General features: G+C 37.2%; 1 protein-coding gene across 1 annotated transcript in view; it reads left to right on the forward strand.

The window, feature by feature from the left end:
* LOC119796836 (neural-cadherin-like) overlaps positions 1-22,061 on the forward strand; it is a 181,977-nt gene that overhangs the window by 42,725 nt on the left and 117,191 nt on the right. The window contains exons 2-3 of the mRNA XM_038305585.1: positions 16,244-16,441; positions 21,058-21,283. Coding sequence (XP_038161513.1) covers positions 16,244-16,441; positions 21,058-21,283 — 424 coding nt within the window. The remainder of the gene's footprint in view (positions 1-16,243; positions 16,442-21,057; positions 21,284-22,061) is intronic.

The raw sequence follows: 22,061 nt of genomic DNA on the forward strand, positions 1-22,061 counted from the left end.
ATTTCCTGAAAGCGCGCACATGCGCGTTCACGAGCCCATACGGAAGCCGGCAGACCAAACCAGATGAAAGTGCGCATTCAGCGTCTGCTCTGCCAATAATGCAAGCGTAGAAGAAGAAATGTGCTGTTTACCTGTGCAAAGAAAGAAACAACAAAAGAAAAATGTCTGAGGACTTCAGTGTTGAGGAAGAGCATGAGTTCTTTGCCGAGCTGCATGCGCTGGTTTGGTCTGCCGGCTTCCGTAGCGTCGTGAATGTAAGACCTCTCTATTTAGTTTACCCAAAAATCAATTAGCAGTATTTGCTTATTGTCATATAATTTCTGGAACTTGACCACAGGGGGGTAGGATTATAAAATTACTACCGGTAATCAAATATCCATGGAGTAGTGAGAGAGACAACTGCATTTTGCTCAGTAGCACCGTGGGTAGCACTGCTGCCTTGAAGCAAGAAAGTTCCAGGTTAAAATCCCGACCTGGGGTCCTTCTGCATGGAATTCCCATGTTCTCCAATGCATGGGTTATGTCCATGTACTCTGGCTTCCTCCCACAGTCCAAAAACATGACTGTTTGGTTCCTTGGCTGCTCTAAATTCTCCTTAGGTGTGTGGGGGAATGGTCGTTAGCACTGTTTGTCTCTGTGTTGCCCTGCGATGGACTGGCGACCTGTCCAGTGTGTACCCCGCCTCTCACCTGTAGACAGCTGGAGATAGGCACCAGCACCCCTTGCGACCCTGCTTGGGAAAATGGATGGATGGATGAATGGTAAACTGGCTCTTTGAGCGGATGCTTTGCCACAGCAAATGTCAGCATATTAACCATCCCAATGCATTTATTGCTGTGTTATTCTTTTTTTTTTCTAGATGTAGATCTCATTATGTTATAGGCATATGAAAATGTTTTATATGTTCTGGTTTGAGATGCTGCACAGACTCGTTAAGTGGGGCTTTGCTCTATAGCTGCACTGGTGTTTTATTTTTTTTAATTTTCATAACTTTTCATAATCTGTCAAAGTCAAATATGGAAAATCGTTTTAATTTTTGCTGCACAGAGACAGAAGTTTAAAAAATCCATGCAGATCTGCCCGCCCTGCCTAGTCAGTGTGAAATGGAAAAAAATTGGATCGAAGATTAAAATGTTTTACGGAATGAAGCCCGCTTGTGTAAAAATGTGTCAGGTGGGATCATCTCCATTGACTTTCAATGAGCGCTAAACGCCACGACCTCAGCGGACTTGATTTTCTGTTGGATCAGATGCAAAATCAGATTTGGTGTGTTCTGGGCTTAAAGTTAACCAACATTATCTTTAAAGGCAGTACTAGCCAACTAGAGGCAGAGGAGCACAGGCTTCAGCATCCTGAGGAAAAATGTAAAATGTAGCTCATCGATTCTGCTTAATAGTGCAGATCACAGGAGATTAACGCAATATTGATTGAAAAATAAGTGGGTATATGATGTATACCCGCATTTACCCTGAACTACCTCGGTAATTATATATCTTCCTGACGATATCTATTGCAGGGATAAACCAGGCAAGTATTAGGAACAGTTTTTAAATATAGATTTCACAGCAAAGGTGATACTGAAATGAAAGCTCTGAAAAAATTGTCTCGAAACCAGCTTCCTATGCACTGTAACATATGTCCCCCATAAGCTTACTTTTCTGCACATCATAGGAATATCTCTGCTGTTATCAAATTAAACAATTTGTTTGTGAAGTTGTAATTTTGAATAAGTTATTCCTTAACTGCATGAATTTGAAGTTGAAGTTCAGTGGCTGCGGCCACTTTTACTCATGAAACAGCAGGCTAATTCTTTAGATGGCGGCAGTCAGTGGTTGACACTTTTTAATTTGATCTTCCATACTGCATACTAAAAGCATTGCAGTGTAACTGCCTCATTATTTAGCCGTCTGGTTCTCATTTCAATGAATAAAACAGCTTTTATTCATTGTCCTTAAAAATCGTTAACTGAATGTCAAGGAAACAACACTTTTAGAAAAAGGTTTCCTTCATCAGTTTTAAAATAGAAAAGAAATTATAAATAATTGTCCTGTGGGCTGATACATTCATTCAAAACATTCTTTCTAGTTTTCAGAACCCAATGTTGATGGTGGTCATACGAGACAATAACTGGCATATTTGGTGACTACAAATCAACATTTAGGATTGTTTAGCACATGCAAAAACCTAAACCTGGATTCTCTGCCCCTCTGACTTTTAGTGAGGGGAGGCGTTTCTTAGCAGGCATGCATTTCTCGGCATAACGATGGCCAGCGCTATTGGCTGATCACAGTCAGCATTATTCCCTTCTCTAATAGGAAACTCACACACAACAGGCCTCTCTTAGTCTCTGATTGTTTCAGGGAAAACTTGAATGGGGGTGTGGAGCGAGCCGTCCAGAAAGAGTTGTCATTATTTATTGAGTTGGAATTATTGATTACAGAGGAAAATGTGAGGGACAGACATAAATACAATCTGTAATTCAGTTTGCTAATGTGGAAACACTAAATCAAGATGATTTCCAATGATTGAATATATATTTTATATCAGGGTAAAACACAACTGGAGGGAGAGAGGCAGTGCCAAATGTCTCATGGATAAGATACATAAGAACAAGCTACTTCACAGATACTTTTTTTTTCTCCAGCTAGGTAATATATCAAAAATTTTTAGAATTGATGTGCAGTATGTTGTTATGACATGGTTGGTTTTGTGATATAGTAAGGTTGCATTTTTATCTTTTGTATTTGGGTGAAGTGCAAGATATTTTCCTGTTGATATCAGTAATGAAGTTGGAGAAAGCTTTGACTACAACCCTCTGTTGCACCCATCTGAAGTGGCTGTAAAAACCTACTGAGCCTACTGGCACAATCTAGGGCATTCTATGCGACTAATAACCACTAATAACGGCCATTTATTGGGATGATAAAATCAGAAGCAGCCTCGTTTTAGACTTCATCTTCACCTGCCGCCAGGTGATTTTACCTAAATAGATAATATTTACATTTTTTCCTCGTTAAAATGACCATTTCAAGCAAAAAGACACTCTTTACATCTAGAATAAATATTGCGGATGTCTAGAAGTGAATTATAGATCTCCATATTCCGATTTTTACTGGTCATTAGCTCAAGCAACAATCTTATCCTTCACCATCTTCCTCTCCTTTACAGCTGTTGTGCTGTTTCTCTGTCTTTTAAACACATTCTCAATTTTTATTTTTATTTTCTGCATTTAAATCTCGAGTTTCAGTGGCGTGAAATATGCACTTCACGTTGCCTGTTTTCATGGTGACTCATCAAATCGGGGCTCTGCTGATTATGGCTTTTCATACTTGTTATGCACGTGTTCAACTCTGATTGGATCTACTTGATTAAACTACTTCACAGCAACCTTGTAAATCTAAAAAATCTGAGTTCCTGACTTAAGGATGGATCAATTTAGAGTTGAGGGTTTGATTCTGAGTTTGTTAAACCTGGTTTGTGAAACAGACCCCAGGTTATCCTTCGTATGTTTTTCTCCCCTAAAAGTGTTAAATTATTCTTCTTCACTTCAGCAGTTATTTGTAAGTGTTTTGACTTCGCAACTCCTTTGATTGCATTTTATGTTTGCTAATTTATGTTTTTGTTGTTGAGGTCTGTTTGTTTTTTGTTAAAAATATTATTACTCCATGGTCGAACCTGGTGCTGGACTAAACCATCAGCAACTAGGGTCTAAAAAGCAGAAAATGTATGGAAGAGCATTTTATTATAAGTTTCTTTATAAAACTAAAATCAATATAAGGATATTCCTGCCAGTTGCATAGGAGACACTTACTTTAGGATCGAGATGTGGCGAAGATGCCTGGTACAATAAATCTCAACAGCTGGAACAAACACTAATCTAGTAAAAATTGGGTAAACCATGCACAGCTTTCCTTGTATCACGCTACCAACACAAGATTTAACAAATTAGCTGTGCATTCAGGCATTTACAAGTAGAGTCCATTTTAAAGTTTCCAATTAAACCAAAGTTTATTTGTATGTATATGAATGTGAATCCCATATTTCCAGGATGAACAGGCAAAAAATAAAAAATAAAAGAAATAAAAGAAAACCCTGAACTGGTATCTGTCCAGTTAAATAGTCAGTGAAGTTATTTTTGACAACCAATTTTCCTTTACTAAAAATCCAAATCTTAATTAATGATTTAGAGTATTTTCACATCTATACAGCTTAAAAAAAATTCAGCTTTTTCACATTTCCTTTGACTAAGTACCATATGTACAACCACTACATCTCCATGCATCATTTGCATGCTCTCTAAATCATTTATTTTTATGTTGGTGAAAAGGGTACATTTTAGTTTCGCTCAAAGCACTAAAACAAAAGAGAATAATTATGCTTTATAATTGTTTTTGGCAAAAAAGAAAGAGAAGATGTGCCTAGAGTGACACAAAAAGACCCTGTTGACAAAGGCCATGTTTATCCATCCTTCTCTCTGTCCATCCATCCATTGAAATAATATTGATTAAAATAGGGCTGAACGATTAATTCTTTGGTTATGCGGTAATAACGTTTTGTTAAACAACTTATTTGAAAGCTGTGTGCATAGTCCTTTTTGATCTGGTGTCAAACTAACAACCATATAACCTATTGGACAGGAAAGGTACCTTATTTATATCTAATGTTTTTGGGGTCGGTACAGAATATTGCTAATGGTTTAATGATTCTTGATTAATAAAGAAAACTTTTGTTGTCATTTTAATGGAACCACAAAAAAAAATGTGTTGGCCAAGTTTTTGTCATCTTAAATTAGCATCTGTCCAACAACAACTGAAAAATATGTAAAATCAGTTTGGAGAGATAAAGCAAGGAGAAGAAACATTTTGCACAAGTGTGTGTGTGTGTGTGGGTGGTGTGAACACTTGTTTATTTTACTTATTTAGGACCGTTTTTAGTACATTTACTCCCCTTCTGAGGAACAACAGGCAGAAGGAGGTTAAGAAGGTTCTGATGGTGCAAAAAGCTTGTTTCAAGCAGAGTCTCTGCCTACTGTGTGAGGTGTTCGTTGTGTTTGTCAGAGAGACAGCCTGGGGTAGGAAACTGTCTCTTTGTATCAGCTTATTTTGCCCATTAGTGCTCTTTAGTGCCAACCTGAAGGTAAACAACCTTTGACCAGGTTGTTTGGGGTTGACAGAGATGTTACTTACTTTTTTTGATGGAGGGAATGTCAGCTCTCCATGATTCTGATTTGTGCACAAGATAGACTGTAGACATGTTTTCATCAAAGCTTTTTCAATTATCACATCAGAAGAGCTTGATGGAAACAACGACATCCAAATCAACTGTTTACACTTTGCAAAAATATTTTTTTCTCATTGTTTTTTTTTGTTTGTTTTTTGCTGTGGCTTTTGACCTTTGTGAGAAAAAAGTAAACAAGAAGATACCTAAACACATTTGCTTAGTAATTTCTATTGTACCAAACATTCACTTCACATGACTGATCGTAAATGCCGCAGCCAACATATATTTCCAATATATTTGCACTTCTCTCTTGATGTCTCAAGATGGCATGTTATATTGCTAATGCTGACTGACATGATAAAGTGAGCACAATTTGCCCAATTGCATCGGATTCAATAAAACAATTATCTTACTTATCTGTTGTCCAGGCTAGTTTTCTGACTCTACTTCCTGATTTTCACAGCCAAGCATACGTTGTTGTAAGCATATAGCGACATTAGAATTACAGCAAATACGCAAAGAAAACATGAGAATCAACAACCCCCTTTAGATACTTTCTTTACACATATGCTCTTTGTTTGGAGGGAAGCATTTGTTAAATTTAGGAAATAACATAGTTAACTTCTGAAGAGTTGTGTGTTTTACTTGCAGTTTCAGAAAATTATCTTTTTAAATCTATCTAGACACATTTACATAGATACTTATCCACAATTTCTAAAAGTTAATAAAATTAGAATAAAATAGAATGAAATCAATACATTGAATAGAAATTCTAAGCATAGATAATCAAGTTAATTGGGTCATTGTAAAAAATGAATAAAAGAAAGAAACTGGTAAACACCTCCAATGTATTATAAAAAATGTGAAATCAGGGTTAATTATTAAGCTTTTTGGACCTATTCACTTTTTAGCTGAAAACGTTTTATTTTTCAATCTGTGTTTGCAGCTGATTTCATTATTTCTTGTTGTGCTTTTTATATTAAAGAGGTCTTGTTTTCTGTGTTCAGATTGGCAAAGTTGTTTTCTTAGTTTACTCATCTTTGTTTTTATGCCTATTTTCTTACGAATAAGCACAGTAGAGAAGCTGCCACAGGAGGAAAGACAGATTTGTAGTGATTTGTGCTGGCACCTTTTAGCTTCATTAGGAACAAAACAGGACACAGCAAAAATGGGCAAATTTAAAATTCTGCAAGGAAACTCTTGCCACTGGAACAGGAAAGACCTTGCATTTTTTTAAAGCTCTGAAATAATATGTAGAATATATTGGCCCAGTCCAGAGATACTGGCCCTGTCAGTTCTGATTATCATACATTTTGTCAATGAGTTTTCTTTTCTTTACTTTTTTTTATTTAAGTGGCCCTAATATTGAAGATCCTGGTTAAAGATGCAATTGAAAACAAAACCCTGACTTACATGAAAAAAAAAATAATAATAATAATTTGCATCAGGTGACAACAATTGAAATGTATCAGTCAAGGTTACTCAGATGATACCTTGCACTAATCAAAACTTAAAACATTACAGTTCTGTTAAAACCTGTTATGTTTTCTAGTCATTTAATAGATAAACCTTAAAGGGGTTATTTAAAGTGTTTGTTTTGAGTGATCTTGTCACAGTGGGGTGGAGGTTTGACAGGAGGACCCAAATGCAGACACTGAAGCTGGGGTGGTTTCTTGCAAGATTTTAAAACAAAAAGGGTAACAGGAGCAAAAATCCAAAAACATAAATCCGCAAAAACTAAGAACTATGAATACTCAAAACAAGGGGCAAAGAAATGACAATAAACCAGCAACAGTGACTGAGCAGGAGGTGCATATATGGGAAAGAGAAACAAAGACCAGGCTAATCAGCAGATTGGGAGCAGGTGTGAACAGAGGAGTCTAGAAGGGAGCTAGGGAAAAGGAGACTGACACAAGAGGGAAAACGAGGAATACCTAAGAACTCAAATACAATGAAATATGACTTAAATAACACAAAATGGAAATAAAACCAATTAAAACTCAAAGACAAAACTTAAACAGAATGAAAACCATGACAAATCTCTTCTGAGAAAGAATCGCGGAGAGAAAGTGTAAACATGCAAACACAGAACTTTTCAGTAGCCAATGCAAAGCCTATATGGTTTACTGTATTTTCTTAATAACCAGTACTCTTACTTCCTGAAAGGATTTATGGTAAGAATTTGAGGTTAATTATGGTATAAAAACACGTAAACCCATTTTTACTGTTTCAAGGTTTTATGTTTCAGGACATTGTGAACATATTCTGATCTTTAGAAGGTTCTAGCATCTAATTCAAAACCCCTCAGAAAAAAACATATAGCCTACTTAATATTTAATTCTTAATATTTTATGAAAACACATTACAGTAAGTCAAAGGGGAATAGCTGTGTGTCATAAAAATAAACACACATGATGTAGTGGAATCACCTGTGGTTGCAATAACTTGAATACATTAGTTAGCTGCATAAGTTTCTTTGTTTCTCACATTATTATGGAATAACAGCTTGATCAGCTCTGGCATTATATATCTTTAATTTATTTAATTTGCATATGTTTGTTTATGTTCAGCTCTATTAATGTCCCACCACAGCATTTCTGCCTGTTATAAGGACTCTGACAGGGCCTTTAGCAACTATAAACAATAATCTTTTTATGCTGATGAAGGTTCTCAGTCATCCAGGTCATAGTCATTCCGTAAAAATTCAAAAAATATCCACTGGACTTGGTTTGAATTGAGAAAGCTTCCTGGAGAGGTGGCGAAACGTCTTCAAATCTTGAAAACCAAGTCCAGTGGATATTTTTTGAATTTTTACGGAATAATCTTTTTACTTTTCAGATTTTACTTGTATAAATATTGTCCAGTTTGAGCCAAAATTTAGTTGTCAGAGTCTAGATCATGAAAATACTCATATTCTTGATGAAGTTTTCCCTGAGATGCTGTTAGATAAGTTAGTGGTTGACTTAGCATGGAAGATGACAAAGTTGTGTCGCTACCAAACAAGACCAAATAACCAACACTTAATTTGGAGCTAACTACCGTGGTCAAACATGTTATTTCTGTAGTCTTCCTCCATTTATAGAACATTTTTTATTTTTTCTATGTTTTTCACTTAAAGCCAACTTCACAAAGCTAAGACATGTTGCTATACACTTTTTGGAAGGAGCTGTATGTCCATTTCTAATTAAACTATAAAATATAAAATCATAATTGAACACTGGGATGGGGCTCTTGAGGTTTTTCTTCAATTTCACAGAGCCTCAGAACTCTGAGTGAATTTGCCACGATGTCCAGAAGGAGCAACATTGCTTTGCCAAGGTTATTACTCATATATTTCTTTGGAAAGCAAGGGGATATTCTTAGACATTTAGAGAAGTTTTCCATGTTGGCTGACTTTGTTTGATAAACAATGTGATTGTGAAACAGTTGGGGTATAATTTTTACATTTTTACACACTGTTTAAAAACAAGACTTTTACTGTATCCTGACAGCAAAGCAATATCTTAAATTGAAGCTTAGTTTTCACTTTGAAATTGAATGAGATGAAAAAACAGCCTGTCACTTTCCTTTTTCATCTTTATTGAAAGCAGAATCATACATCTGTTTGATATTAGCTATTTATACAGCAACGCTGCACAACTTACTTTGGTTGGACCCATTTTTTAAATGTTACGCCTTAATGAGCTAATACAATTTATATAATTAAATCAGGTGTTCTGATTTGAAAATAATCTCAACCATTAGTAAATGTTTTGGTATGAAAGTGGCTGAATGTGTGTGTTTACAGGGTGAGTGTGTCAGCTGCTTTTGTGTTAATAGTTTTCTGTCCCTTGCACTTTCCAGCACGCTGATCTGATGATGGCTTCACACTCTGCTTTAAGCACATAGGATAGAGTACAGCCTCCATAGCACTGCAAGCATTTGGTTAATGTAGCTCATTACTCCCCCTTTGAGCTGATTTTTGCTTTCCATTCACTTGCTGCTAAAAATGCATCCTCTGAAATTCCATGTCTCACATGGGCCATTGATGTTTATGCTTGCAGACGCAAATTGTTTAATTCCACATAGAGGTATTTGTATCCTAATTCTTTCCCTGAATGGAAGAAGGGGTAACTAGGGATGCATGTGGATATACCTTGTGTTATTAATTATACTGTGTGCCCTGTCTTAGTTTTTTACCCTCATGGTCTGCTGCTTCATTTTTTCCTACCAGTGTTTGTCCTGCCTTGCTGTGCTCCACTGTTTGGTGTGCATCCCTTGTGAATGCTCTTGTCTTTGATTTGGTATTTTACACTCTCTGGAAAGTATCAGAGGATACTTCTTCCATGATGCTGAATGCCTCTTCCCCTCTTTCTCTCTTGCTCTGTAGATATTTGTGTTCCTGTATCTGTGCCTCTCTCCTTTACTCTGTTTCTTCTCATCCCCTTCCCACACACACTCCCTGTCCATGCACTGTGGGCAGTGCATGTGTGCATAGAAGCACTTGAGACAAGTTTTTTTTTAAAACTGCCAAGCCACTTAGCAGCTTTATATAGCACGTACCCAAGAAGAGGATTAACAGCAGGAAACATCACCAGAATGGGCATGCACAGGGACTGAATGCACATACACTCCTGCACAATTCCCACTCATACTAACACACTCTAGTCATTGTATTTGAGCCACGCATACCATGGACCCCTATCTTATAACTTTTCACGATGATACATTTTCATGCGAGTCAGCAGGCTGATGCTCTTATCCTTATGGGATTTTAGTATACAGCAGGAACTGGCTTTTCATCACACAGAGTGCACAAGGAATATTTGACTTTAAAAAAATCCAATGGAGTTTGTGATTCTCTGCCTGTTATTTCATCACATAATTTTTGTCCCGTTAGGTGAGGCAGCCTGTGTCAGTTTGGTACTTTTGGGGCATCGCTCAAAGCCCACTTTCTGCCTAACTCCACAGATCAGAGAGAAATTGCTCAAGCTCCCAGCCTTAGAACCCTCTGCTTGAGCTCCCTCTCTCCAGTCCATTCAGGCAAAAGTCTCTCACCTCCCAAATGCATACACATCCGTGTACATTCTTCATTATCATTCCAGAGCTGATAGGCTCTAATTATCTGCCTTGGCTCTGATTAGTCTCTCTGTAACAAGCTAATTAGATGGAGCCTTGTAAAATCATCTCCAGCATTACCACAGAGACATGTTTGGGAAAGACACCAACAAGCAGAAGGCAAGGAGGGTGTCTTGAATCGCTTACTGCAGAGATTTTATAGATAACTAAATGTTAAATGCTAAAACTCTGATTTCTTTTTGATTAAGTGTCTGTTAACCCAACAAACCCCCCCACCCCCCACCAGCAGATTCCTTTCTCATTATTCATCTTGAAAAGGATTGTTCTGTCTTGCAGGGTAGTATGATTTGGCTTTAACTGCATAAATTGCTGCTGTTAACATTTTAGGAGATAGCATCTGAACATTGATTCGTTTTTTTGCCCACAGGATACAGTGGCTATTTATCCAAAACCACTACTGTCACATCCTAGCCTGAACTTTTTCTTCCTTGGGGGAGGAACTTTTAAACCCACGAGGAGAAAGTTAGATTAATTATTTCCTCTTGCTCTTCCTTTCAGTTATTATCCTACTAACAATTCATTTAGGAGCTGTCAACTACTTTGCAGATTTTGTACTTTGATGTGAATACTCCACAACTAGTGTAGAGTGTGTTCAATTGTATTTCATTTTATCAAAATTTAAACATAAATCCATTAGAAAAAAAGCTGTGATCTTTACATCTGAGTTGTACTTTTCATCTCATTGGACAGAACAAATATTGCAGCACATCTGTTGCCGCAACCCATACAGAATTGTTTGTACTTTGGTATACAGTTATTTGTAGTGCATTCATGAATCACTTCACATTTTGTCAAAGTCAGTGTTTTTAAAGAACTGTGGACACAAATACAAAGTAGTCGTAATTTTGTGGTAGATAGTAAGCTACATATAGTTTCCAAAATGTTTTACAAAACGGCTTGAATATAGTTTGTATTCCCCTGAATATATACTGTATCTGGCAGCAGAAGATTGTTATACAAGCAGTTAAGTTCTACAGTCACAGTTCAGAAGTCTTTAGGGTTATAGCATCTCAAGCTTAGTCAGATATGAACAAGACTTGAAAACTCATTTTCAAGCCTTGCCACAAATGATCAATTCCATTTAGTTGGATTATGGTTTGGACTTTCCAAGACATATGTTCTATTTCAGCTATGGCTTTATGCCCTGAGACGCTGTCCTGCTAGAATCTTAACATCTTTCCCAGTTGTTCGTCCAGTATAGGCCTGTATTTAGTTGCTTCTATTATCCGATAAATTCTGCCCAGCTCCCCTCCCCATGCTGAAAAGAGACTGACCCAAAATCCAAATGTAATTTTGACATTGTTTTATAAACTAAATCTGGATGTTCCATCACAGTCTTGATTTGGTCCATAAATAGTTGTTGTAAAAGTGTTTGGTGGGTCTGATTTTTTTCAGACTTTAGTCCAGTAATAGACATTGAAAACTAGACTTTTAATGATGAAAATGAAAGATTTTCACATTTCATTTTTCAACCAAATATGGAGGTCATTTGGATGTAAATCAGTTTTTGCTAGGTTACGATACCCAAAACAAGATTTTTGCTCATTTTAGTGAGGGATTTATTCACCCTTTTCAAACGTCTGTGCTGTTGGTTAAATTTGCCATGCCTTGATAGGTTTGCATCAGTATCCTACTTTCTCTGTAGAGGATGGATCCGGCAGTCACTTTGAGATTGTCAAACTTGTATTATTTGGTCTTCATGGAAATTATTTGCATTTATGAACTCTTAACAGGCAGCCAGAAAAATAACAAAAAAGCAACGATGAAATCTGCAGGTCCCCAAACCAGACCCCTGCGTGGCCTTGATGCCACCAGAAATTCTGTCCAAATGATTATTAGAAGGACTGGTAATGACGGGCAACCCTGCCAGAGACCAAGATGTTCTAGGAACAGGTCCAATTTAATTCCTGCAATCCTGCTCCACTTGTTCGGTCACCGGATGGCCCTTTTAAAAGGCCCCCAAATCCGCACTCCTGTAGCGACCCCATCAGGGCACCACGATAGCCATAGTAGTATTTTAAAATAATTTTGGCTGGGTTAGGATACCCAAAGCAAGATATTGGCCCATTTTAGTGAGGGTATTATTCACTCTTTCAAATAACTGCGCTGTTAGGTAAATGTCTTTTCCTTTCCCAGATCCATTAAATACATGAGGGCCAGTTAGGCAAACTCCTGTGAACTCTCCGGCACCCTGCAGAGGATGTAGAGCTCAACCACCCTTCCTCAGACAGGGTAAAAACCACACTAAAGTTGAGGTTTGACATTCAGTCGGACTATAATCTCCCGTGCATTGGCCTTCCCATGGAGGCTGATAAGTTTGAGACCCTTGTAGTTTGAATAAACACATCAGCCCCCCTTTTCATGGAGGGGGAACCACTACCCCAGTCCACCAGTCCAGGGGCACTGTCTCTGATCGCCACACAATGCTCAAGATACATGTCAGCCATGACAGCCCAACATCTAGAGACCTATGGTACTCAGGGTTGATCTCATCCATGTCCCCGGAGCCTTGCCACTTTTTTGAGCACCTCATTGACTTCAGCTTTGTCGACGAACATGTTTGGCTCTGACTGCTCAGTTTCTGCTTCCCCCATGGAAGTCATGCCAGGGTGGCGGAGATCATTAAAGTTTTCCTTCCACATTATGAAAATAACCAAAATTAAGGTCAGAAGCTCCTCACTCCCACTAAAACTGGTATTAGCAATGCACTGCTTCCCCCCCCCCTTTAGAGGCAGTGGACAGTTTGGCTAAATTGCTTTGAAGCCATGCAATAGTTTTATTTTTTCCATGTTCTTTCCAAAGTCCTCCTAGACCTGAGTTTTGTCTCAGCATCCAACATGCTTGGCCTCAGAATACCTTTTTGCTGCCTCAGAGTGCCACAAGCCATAGGACTCCTTCTTCCGAATAACAACATTCCTTACTCCTGGCGTCCATCACTGGGTTTAAGGATTATTGCCACAACAGGCAACACAGATCTTACAGCAGCAACTACAGTTGGCTACATTGACAATAGATGCGTAAAACATAGTTCACTCAAACTCCAAATCCCTTGTCTCCCAGAATTCACAAGAAGATCTCCTGTAGGTGGTGTTCAAAGACTTCTCTGACTGTGGGCTCCATCAGATGTTTACAGCAGACCCACACAACTCACTTGGGTCTGCTGATTCCGTCTAGCTTCCTTCTCCTTCATCATGTCCAACTCACCACCAGTTGGCGATCTGTGGACAGCTCTCCACCTCGACCTCTCTCCAATGACCAATAGAAGAGAGTCCTCTCTCTATTTAGGTTTGTTATCGGTCCATCTCCTGTCCATCTCCTACACAAGTTTGGGTTCCTTCCCCCCCTTTCAGGTAACTTTGCACATCCACAGGGACAGTCTAAGTGTCCATCAATCGGCTTCTCTTCCCCTGCCTCTGACTACTGCCAAATCCTCTTTGTCCCTCATGGTTCCCCTAAAGGTGGTGGACCCACTGAGATGGCTGCTCCCCACTTCTTTGAACTCATCTAATTTCTGAAACCCCTCCGCCATTTTAAGGTTGTGGTTTGAAGAGTTTTTTTTTTTTTTATAAACACCCATAGAATATCAGTTGATGCCACACTTTTCACATTAGTATTTATGAAAATTTTTTGTTTACATCTTTCCTATGCTTCACACTTATTCACATCTTTGCGATTTTGAATACATTAATTAAAGTTTAACATAAGTTAAAGTGAAAAAATTGTGCATTAGCTGCATGGATGGAGCAGTAAATACAGACACAGTGGAGCAAAAATCAGCTGTTTATTGTTTGCATTACTAAAAAAGATGTTGAGTCACTTTTCAGGTTGTAAAATGATATATCACAAACTCTTCTTGGATTAAAAGTACACATATAGGTGTTCACAAACAGGAGTGTTGTTATATAACAGGATTTCAAACCCAGAGCTATTTTTAGCTTTCAAAGTATATTTTGGTTAGTTGTAGAGAAAGCACAGGAAGGTGTGTAAGGAGTATGTTGTTGTAACAGGATAACTTCTGTTGGAGTAAAATCTTTTGTGCTCATGTTTTAATCTGTTGGTGCTTGTGTTTTGGAGCATGTCTGTCTTGGCAGAATGTTTTTTCTTCACTTTGGTGAGGCAGATGGCCTTAGTGGATGGCAGCCCACTGAAACGGTTGGCAGCTCTTCTGACATTCTTTAATGCCACGTTGACAAATCATCAAAGCCAATATTTGTGGAAATACTGTCTTGCACTCACAGACCTGTAAAACATTCCACTCTAAGGGAACAGATTTGCACATTGGGGCCTTTAAAATTATGGTAAAATTATATATATTTTAAATGAATACTATTTTATGTTTAACTTGAAACATGTTAAAAATTTAAGTTTAAACAAATGCATGCTATGCTCTTGTCATCAATATGTTGCAAACAAGATCTCTTTGGGTGGCTTCACCTTAGATGGTAATTAGATTCCTGGAATCTTCTTATTCACTTTAGTGAGACATCATGCAGGCGACAAAGTGCATGCTCTCTTGAGGTGTCATTCCTGCATGCTTATGGGAAGATCAAGCTGGCTTTACCAAGACTTGCTGGATGAGACTGTGGCTGAGGCTTTAGCCCATCAGGAAACATTGGTTTACAATTGATACTCAGCTATGCACCCACTATCCTCCACCATTGTCAGAGATAGACAGTCATTGATAATCATCTGGATATTGTGTGTATTAATCTGGGCCATTCAATTAAGTATTTCATCCATTCTTTTTATCAGGATGGAAGAGTTATGAAATAAATAACGTTAATGTTTTCTGTGAACCTTTGTTTCAAACATTTTAATTTCTTGCACATTCTTTTTTAACAAATCAAATAAAATTATACCCTTAATTGAAATAGAAATAATAATAATAATAATAATAATAATAATAATAATAATAATAAAACATCTTTCTCTTTGGTTGACAGCTTTGTGTGGTAGAAATCTTTGAATGTGAGTAGTTTTTTACCTCAGACCAAACTGTTATGCATTCTGATAACTTTTTATCTGGAGATGTGTTTAGAACATCATTTATCAGATCACCCAATTCTATCCATGTTCAACTATCTACTGCTATAAACTTAGAAGTATAAAACTCCTTGTGCAATGAACCAGTGACACATGGAGAGAAACAGCTACACAAAATTGTGCTACCACCACCATGCTTGGCAGTTGGCATTTTTTTTTCATTTTCCAACTAACGGGATCTAATTTCTATTCCTCTTTCTCACACTGTCAACCTTATATGACAGGAATCTGCATAGAAGTAACCTAAATATCATAAAGGCACATGCATACCATTCACAAAAACTGATGGAACACAAGTGTCACCGTCTGTAATGAAGCTGCCGCAGTCACACGTTTCAGTTGAAATTTTAAATCTCATTTCATTTGTTTACACAGCTATAAAACAAAAAGTAGCTGTGAAAAAATATTTTTTAAACATGTTTTAAAAATGTTAAAGCCCCATTTGAAAGGCGTGTGGATGAAAGGCCATGTGACTTTGTTTTGGCCATTTCTATAGATAGATAAACAGGAGCAGGTGTCAGTTGGGCCCAGTACCAGGCCCACCAGGCCTAAGCACAACATATTTGGGGAAGATCATAATGTTAAGACAGATTTTTTTTAATGATATTTGCAGATCTGAATCATGTCCATACTGTGCTGAGAGTTTTTTTGAACACTTTTAACTAGAATCCTTGAAATGTATCCCAGACCAGATGTATGTTTCCATCTAAGGGAGAGGATTGCTCTGTCATGCACTTACACCTTTTGAATATCTGTTTGTTGTTACTTAACTCCCATTGCTTGTCTCTCCTCCACACAATTACAAGAAAGCCATCACTTTTTGTACTCACATCTCTGTCACTATTTCTTCACTATCCTTTAGGCCCTGATTGGTACCTGAACAAGGTGAAACTGGCAATCACTGATGTCAACGACAACGTCCCTGAGTGGAATATGAAACCATACCCGTACTTGGCTGTTGTGTCTCCTGAGGCAGCGGCAGGAACATTTGTGTACCAGCTACAGGCAACTGACGAAGATGAGGGTAAAAGTGGAGAAGTGGAGTACTTCTTGTCAGATGGTGAGCTTTTTACAATTCAGATAACGCATAGAAATGCACAACAGCTATTAGTAAAATGCAGTGTGCTGTTGATAAAAAACATGATTGTGTGAAAATGTATAAAAATTGATATACCTAGATTGACACAACACAGTTGTCAGGCAAAATACCACAGGCATTAAGATTTATTCATGTATTCACACACTTTTTATGTGTTCGTTATATTATTTATCTTTTTTTACCCGCTTTGTTTCTTTACCTCTCTATATCCATCCCACTTTCAGTTCTATGCACACAGCCACTCTCACAGAATCCCACACACAGCCAGAGGCCTTCACAGATTTGTTTATGCACTTTTCATGCACTCTTGTCTGTCTGCTTCTTTCTGTTTCATACCGGGAATCAAGCAAGCGCACGTTCACTCATACACAAACACATAGAGCGGGCTGCTGGAAGCCTGCCAGAATAGTGGACCCCCTGCTGGCTAAAGGGATTGAGGGCTGTTGGCAGAGATTGGGGGATGTGCTGATGTTGCTTGTGGGGTTTACTGATTTCCCCCTGACTTGTGGTTTAACTGTAATCAGGACATCCCACTACGTCCTTGTTCTGAGTTGAAACCCCAATTGCACAGAAGAGCTCATTGTCTTTATACCCATGCTAAGAACTCTTTAAAGCAGTGCCAACTGACATTTTGCTCACTTTAGCCTAACTAACCGCTCGTCGGAATAATTTCAACTTGTTGTTTGGATTTTAGTAATATTTGGCTAACCCTCTAATCCACTGCTTAACATTAACACCACCACGGGATGTCATCAGACAAACTGACCTCTTGATGACCACAATTTGACCCAGTTCTTTGGGAATCATCATCAAGTAAAACCCTGGTTGAGGTTTTTTGTACCAATATTAAAGTTCCCCTCACTGGAAACAGATTTAACGTGAGTCAATGAATATATTAGATAATTGTGGGTGTTATTTTATTCCTTCCAAATTTGTTTGACTCTCCCAAATGTCCTTAATTCAGTAACTATATCTTATCGAGAGAAAAAAGAACGATTTAAGCTATGTACTAAAACTGTGGCAAGTCACTTTAGTTTTATAATGTATTTATATTTGAAAGCAATTATTTACTCTGTGAAAAATTAGATAATATTTTGTTTTCTGGCTATCTGAAATGTATTTGTCTGTCAAATTTTAAATATTCTAGAACTGTGAGGATTAATACAGTTATATATATTTGCTTAATTCCAAGTCTACAGTTATTTAATGAAGCTTAATCAGCTTCAAGTGAGGATGGTTTCATACAGCAGTATAAGTATTGCTTTCAGAAAATTAGGGAAAGCTTAATCAATGATTAATAGAGTCTTGTTTAGGAATGAGCCCTGTCAGACTTACAGCGCCAATATTAAATTATAAGCATCTGTATTCAACTCCACCAACTCCTCACAACACCTGCTTATCCCATAATATTGCAAACCACAAAACTGAATACTAAATAACTGTGCTTTGTGCAAGCAGTCTATGATGGATTATTTAGCACAGGTTTTTTGGGGGGGCTGTTATTAAGTTTTGTTTATTTATTTTTGTAGTTTTCATTTTAGTTAAATATGGAAAGATTGTCTGACTGTGCAATGCCTGACAGAATCTGGAGACCCAATAATTCAACCAACATAAGAAGTAAGAGTTATAATAATTTATATAAAAAAAAACAACTGGTATTGTAGGAACAGGATGTGACTAAAACATGAATGGGGAGGAGAACAGGGTTAGTGGCCAACTTAGTGGTGTTAAAGGTGCATTGAATTAAAGCCACTAATTTTCTGAGGAGCTAGGATTGGCTAGGATGATTGATCCCAGTTGCTGGGATGATTTGGATCACTGATTGCCTGATCTAAATCTCGACACTACTAAAAAAGGGCTAAGCCCATTGGGGGAGTCTTAGTCTCGAGACAGTCCTGAGGTCATGCACAGAGATGCAGTTACAGTGGAGAGGTTTCTGGAAGGGCTAGACAACAGAAAAATCTGGAATCCAAGCAAGATAATTGGTAACAAGATGCACACCAACCAGGAAGAGGTTTCCAGAGAAACAGAGGCAGGAGGCAGATCAGAGGTCCAGGCTTGGGTCATACATGGTTGATAGAACAGATCCCAATTAGGCAGAGGCAAATAGACCCATTTGCGAGCCAAGGCAGGAAGTCAGTGTCCAGAGATCAGATGCTCAGTAGCTTCTCAGGCAGGAACAGATAGAAATCATTATAGTTTGCTTCACACTGTATTAACCTTTCTTATCTGGACATCTTACCTTATATTATTTTTCTGCTGTTGTTAATTTTGACAGTCCATATATGTTAACATGTGCAATGACTCTCTCAATCTTCTGTCATTTTACCAATGCCTTCTTTGTGGCCACAATGATCAGAGATTTTTTTTTTTTGTGTGCAAGTTTGCCGTAGACTTTTAAACATGTTCAATATAGATACAGTAACTGCTCGCACGATCAGTTTGGGAAAATATAAATTGCTTTACCTCCCCAGTAAACATTTACCTTTGCATATCCTCCAACCATAAATTAGCATTTTGGTCATAGCATGTAATCTGCATATTCATTAGGGCACACAACTAAAAAGGTTTGGGCTCAGTGTTTCACACTTACCATGTGCAAATTGCATTGCACCTGTAAAGAAGATTTGCTTTGCACATTCTATTTAGTTTGCACCTGTTTTTGAAGATGAGGCTATTAGTTTTGCTCTCTATTGATTCTGTTCTAGCAGGATATATTTATATTTTTAGACTTAGAATAACTTAGGTTTAAATATTTTGTTGTAAACATTTTTTTTACATTACTGCCCCTTTGTTCATATAGAAACTTTTGTTATCATTATCCCTGATGGCATGCAATTCCCCATTCGCTCAAACGTTGATAAGTATTCCTTCTTCAAATGGTTGATTGCTTTCTCCCATGTCCTTGTTTGCGTATTTACTGTCCTCATGCTTTCTGATGCTTTTGGCTCATTGTTACCTTTGTTGTTGCATCACTCCCACTAGTTACCAGTCTGCAGAACAAAACAGAAGCTAAACCATAAAGTGCTTCCGCCTTATGAAAAATATTAGAGGTGTAGGCGCTGTCCTTAAGGTTAAAGATATTTGCACAAAGGTTTCATCACTACAGTATCAATATTGAGCTTTGCTTCTTTAAATAAAAATAGAACAAAAAATAAACAATTATATCTTTACAGGTTTGCACCTAAAGGAAAACAAAAGTGTCTTGTAAAATGTATCTGAAACTACCATAATGTGATCATGGTACTGCAACAGAATTATTTTTAATTATTTATCAAATTACATTTTTAGTTCATCTTTACTAGGAGATTAATTTAATCGACACTGTAGCTCATTCAGGGTCATCCCTATAGCATAGTATGCTGCCTCAAGGACTCAGGTATATATGAATTAATATTTGAAATTAGCCTCAAGTCAAAGAACAGTTTGTTTCTTTTAAGAAATGTTTTCAAAAGTCTTTAATGCCAAGCTGTTTTTTAAGAATTATTCTACAGTATTTTACTGACTTTAGTAGACAGCATTTTCATTTGTGAGCCATTAAAGAAGAAAAGCAAAAAGAAGAGATAGGATGGGAACCGCAGATATGGTGTGGCATCTCTTTTGCAACTTGCACATTATTTGATATTCATACAGGATTTATTGACTTTCCGAACTACTTGTTTTGGTTTAGCCACTTGTATGTTAACATCCATCAGGAAAAATACATTGGGTAAAGGCTGAAAAAGTATTTGGTTCTATTAGGCTTTCCATCAACATATATTTAACCTTAAAACTATGTGGTAATTCATATGAAAAGAAAATGTTATTAACCTGCCAACATGTACAGTAAGTGCTACACAGTTAACACCACTGGAGCGTGAGATATACTGCATCCAGTTCAGGAAACGGGTTATATAAAAGTACCTGCAGTACAAAGAAAAAAAAGCATTTCTCTTAAGTCACACACCATAGGTGACATAAAAAACTAGAAATGCTTTTGAAAACTACACCACATCGATTTTGTTTTCTATAGAGTGTTAAATCTCTCTCAAACAAGTTCAGAAGACAAGCAATTTCAGGATCTTCACTTCCATTCCTAATATAATTCTTATACCAGTTATATTGGTTTAGGTTTGTAGGCAAAGTTTTGGATTTAATTGACTTAACTGAGCTGTGTAGAATGTCATCATTCGTTCACAAGCTTTAACAATTGATTAATATGTGTTTCTTTATTAGAAAAATAAAATGCAAATATTTTCTTTACTAGTTTCTCTTTCCTTACTCCTGACCAACATCCCATTACTACTCAAAATGGTCAAGAAACAGGATCTTGGACTAAAGTCACTGCACATAACAGTTTAATTACTGCATAAATATTATTGTATTAATTGTGTCAAAGTCTAAACATCACCACTTGATCTATTAAATTGTATGCAATATTTTATTCATCTAAAATGTGTCTTGTGTGTTTTCCTTGTTAAACCGAGTAAAAACAGAAACACATTATTTATGTTACTTGTTATCTTCCACTTAATATACGCAAAGGGATTATCTGTGGATCCAGTAACTGAAAATAATATCATTGACAATCCCAACAGGGGGCGATGGCTGCTTTGCTGTTGACAAGAAGACAGGACAGGTGGTGACCACGGGGCTGGTTCTTCAGAAGGAGAGAGAGTACCTGCTAAGTGTGGTTGCCCTTGATGGCTTGGGAAGCCACAGCGCACCTGCCATGGTATCTATAGTGGCAGGGGCCCGAGCACCGCAGTTCACCAACACCAGTTATGCCATTACCATACCGGAGAATACCCCTGAAGGACAGCCGTAAGTTTTGTATATGGAACGTTCTTCTTATTCACGAGCAGTTTACCAGATGTGTTCTGTGATTAGAATGTGTTCAGAAATTCATTTTTCTGTTTTTTACTAAATTTAAGAAAATAATGTATCCATTGTGTAATATTTTGCATGAATTAGATATATTTTTCTGATAATGTCTCGTAATTAAAAAGAAATACTTTGAGTTATTTCAGTTTAAGTCTTGTATTTAGATATGCTTGAGCACCTTTGGACCAGTTCTCACCTAGAAAAGAATAATTTGTAAGATATATTCTTCTGGTCAGTGATGCAGTGGTTATTTTGGACTTTTTCTTTCTATTTTATATCAAGGAGGGGTAATTTATTTCTAGTGAGGTCAAGTTTGTTCTATTCAGATTTTTTAGTTGTAAGTGGATTGGACTGTAAGGTTTTTTTTTTTTTTTTTTTTTTTTATCTTTTACCAATCAGAGTTGTTGGATAGCCAATTGTGAAATCAGTTTAGGGGTCCAATTGTCTTACTGATAAATTGTTGGATTTTAAATAATTTGTCTTATTCAGCTATTTGATGTCCTGGTGCTTGATGCTTTTTGACCCCTTGAAGTTTTAGTTTTTATGATGTGACTTTCTATATGGTTTTGTTGTTTTTTAAATAGAATGGAGATGCTGTGATCATTGCGAAAAGTAAATTAGTTTCTGCACTCTCATTATTTTTATTATGTTACTGCATCAATTAAAGGTATAGCGGAGGATCTTTGAGAATTTTAAAAAAGACCCACCCATTCTGCTT

Source organism: Cyprinodon tularosa, unplaced genomic scaffold (genome assembly GCF_016077235.1).
Source record: "Cyprinodon tularosa strain WSP-4 unplaced genomic scaffold, ASM1607723v1 ctg56, whole genome shotgun sequence".
Lineage (NCBI taxonomy): Eukaryota > Metazoa > Chordata > Actinopteri > Cyprinodontiformes > Cyprinodontidae > Cyprinodon > Cyprinodon tularosa.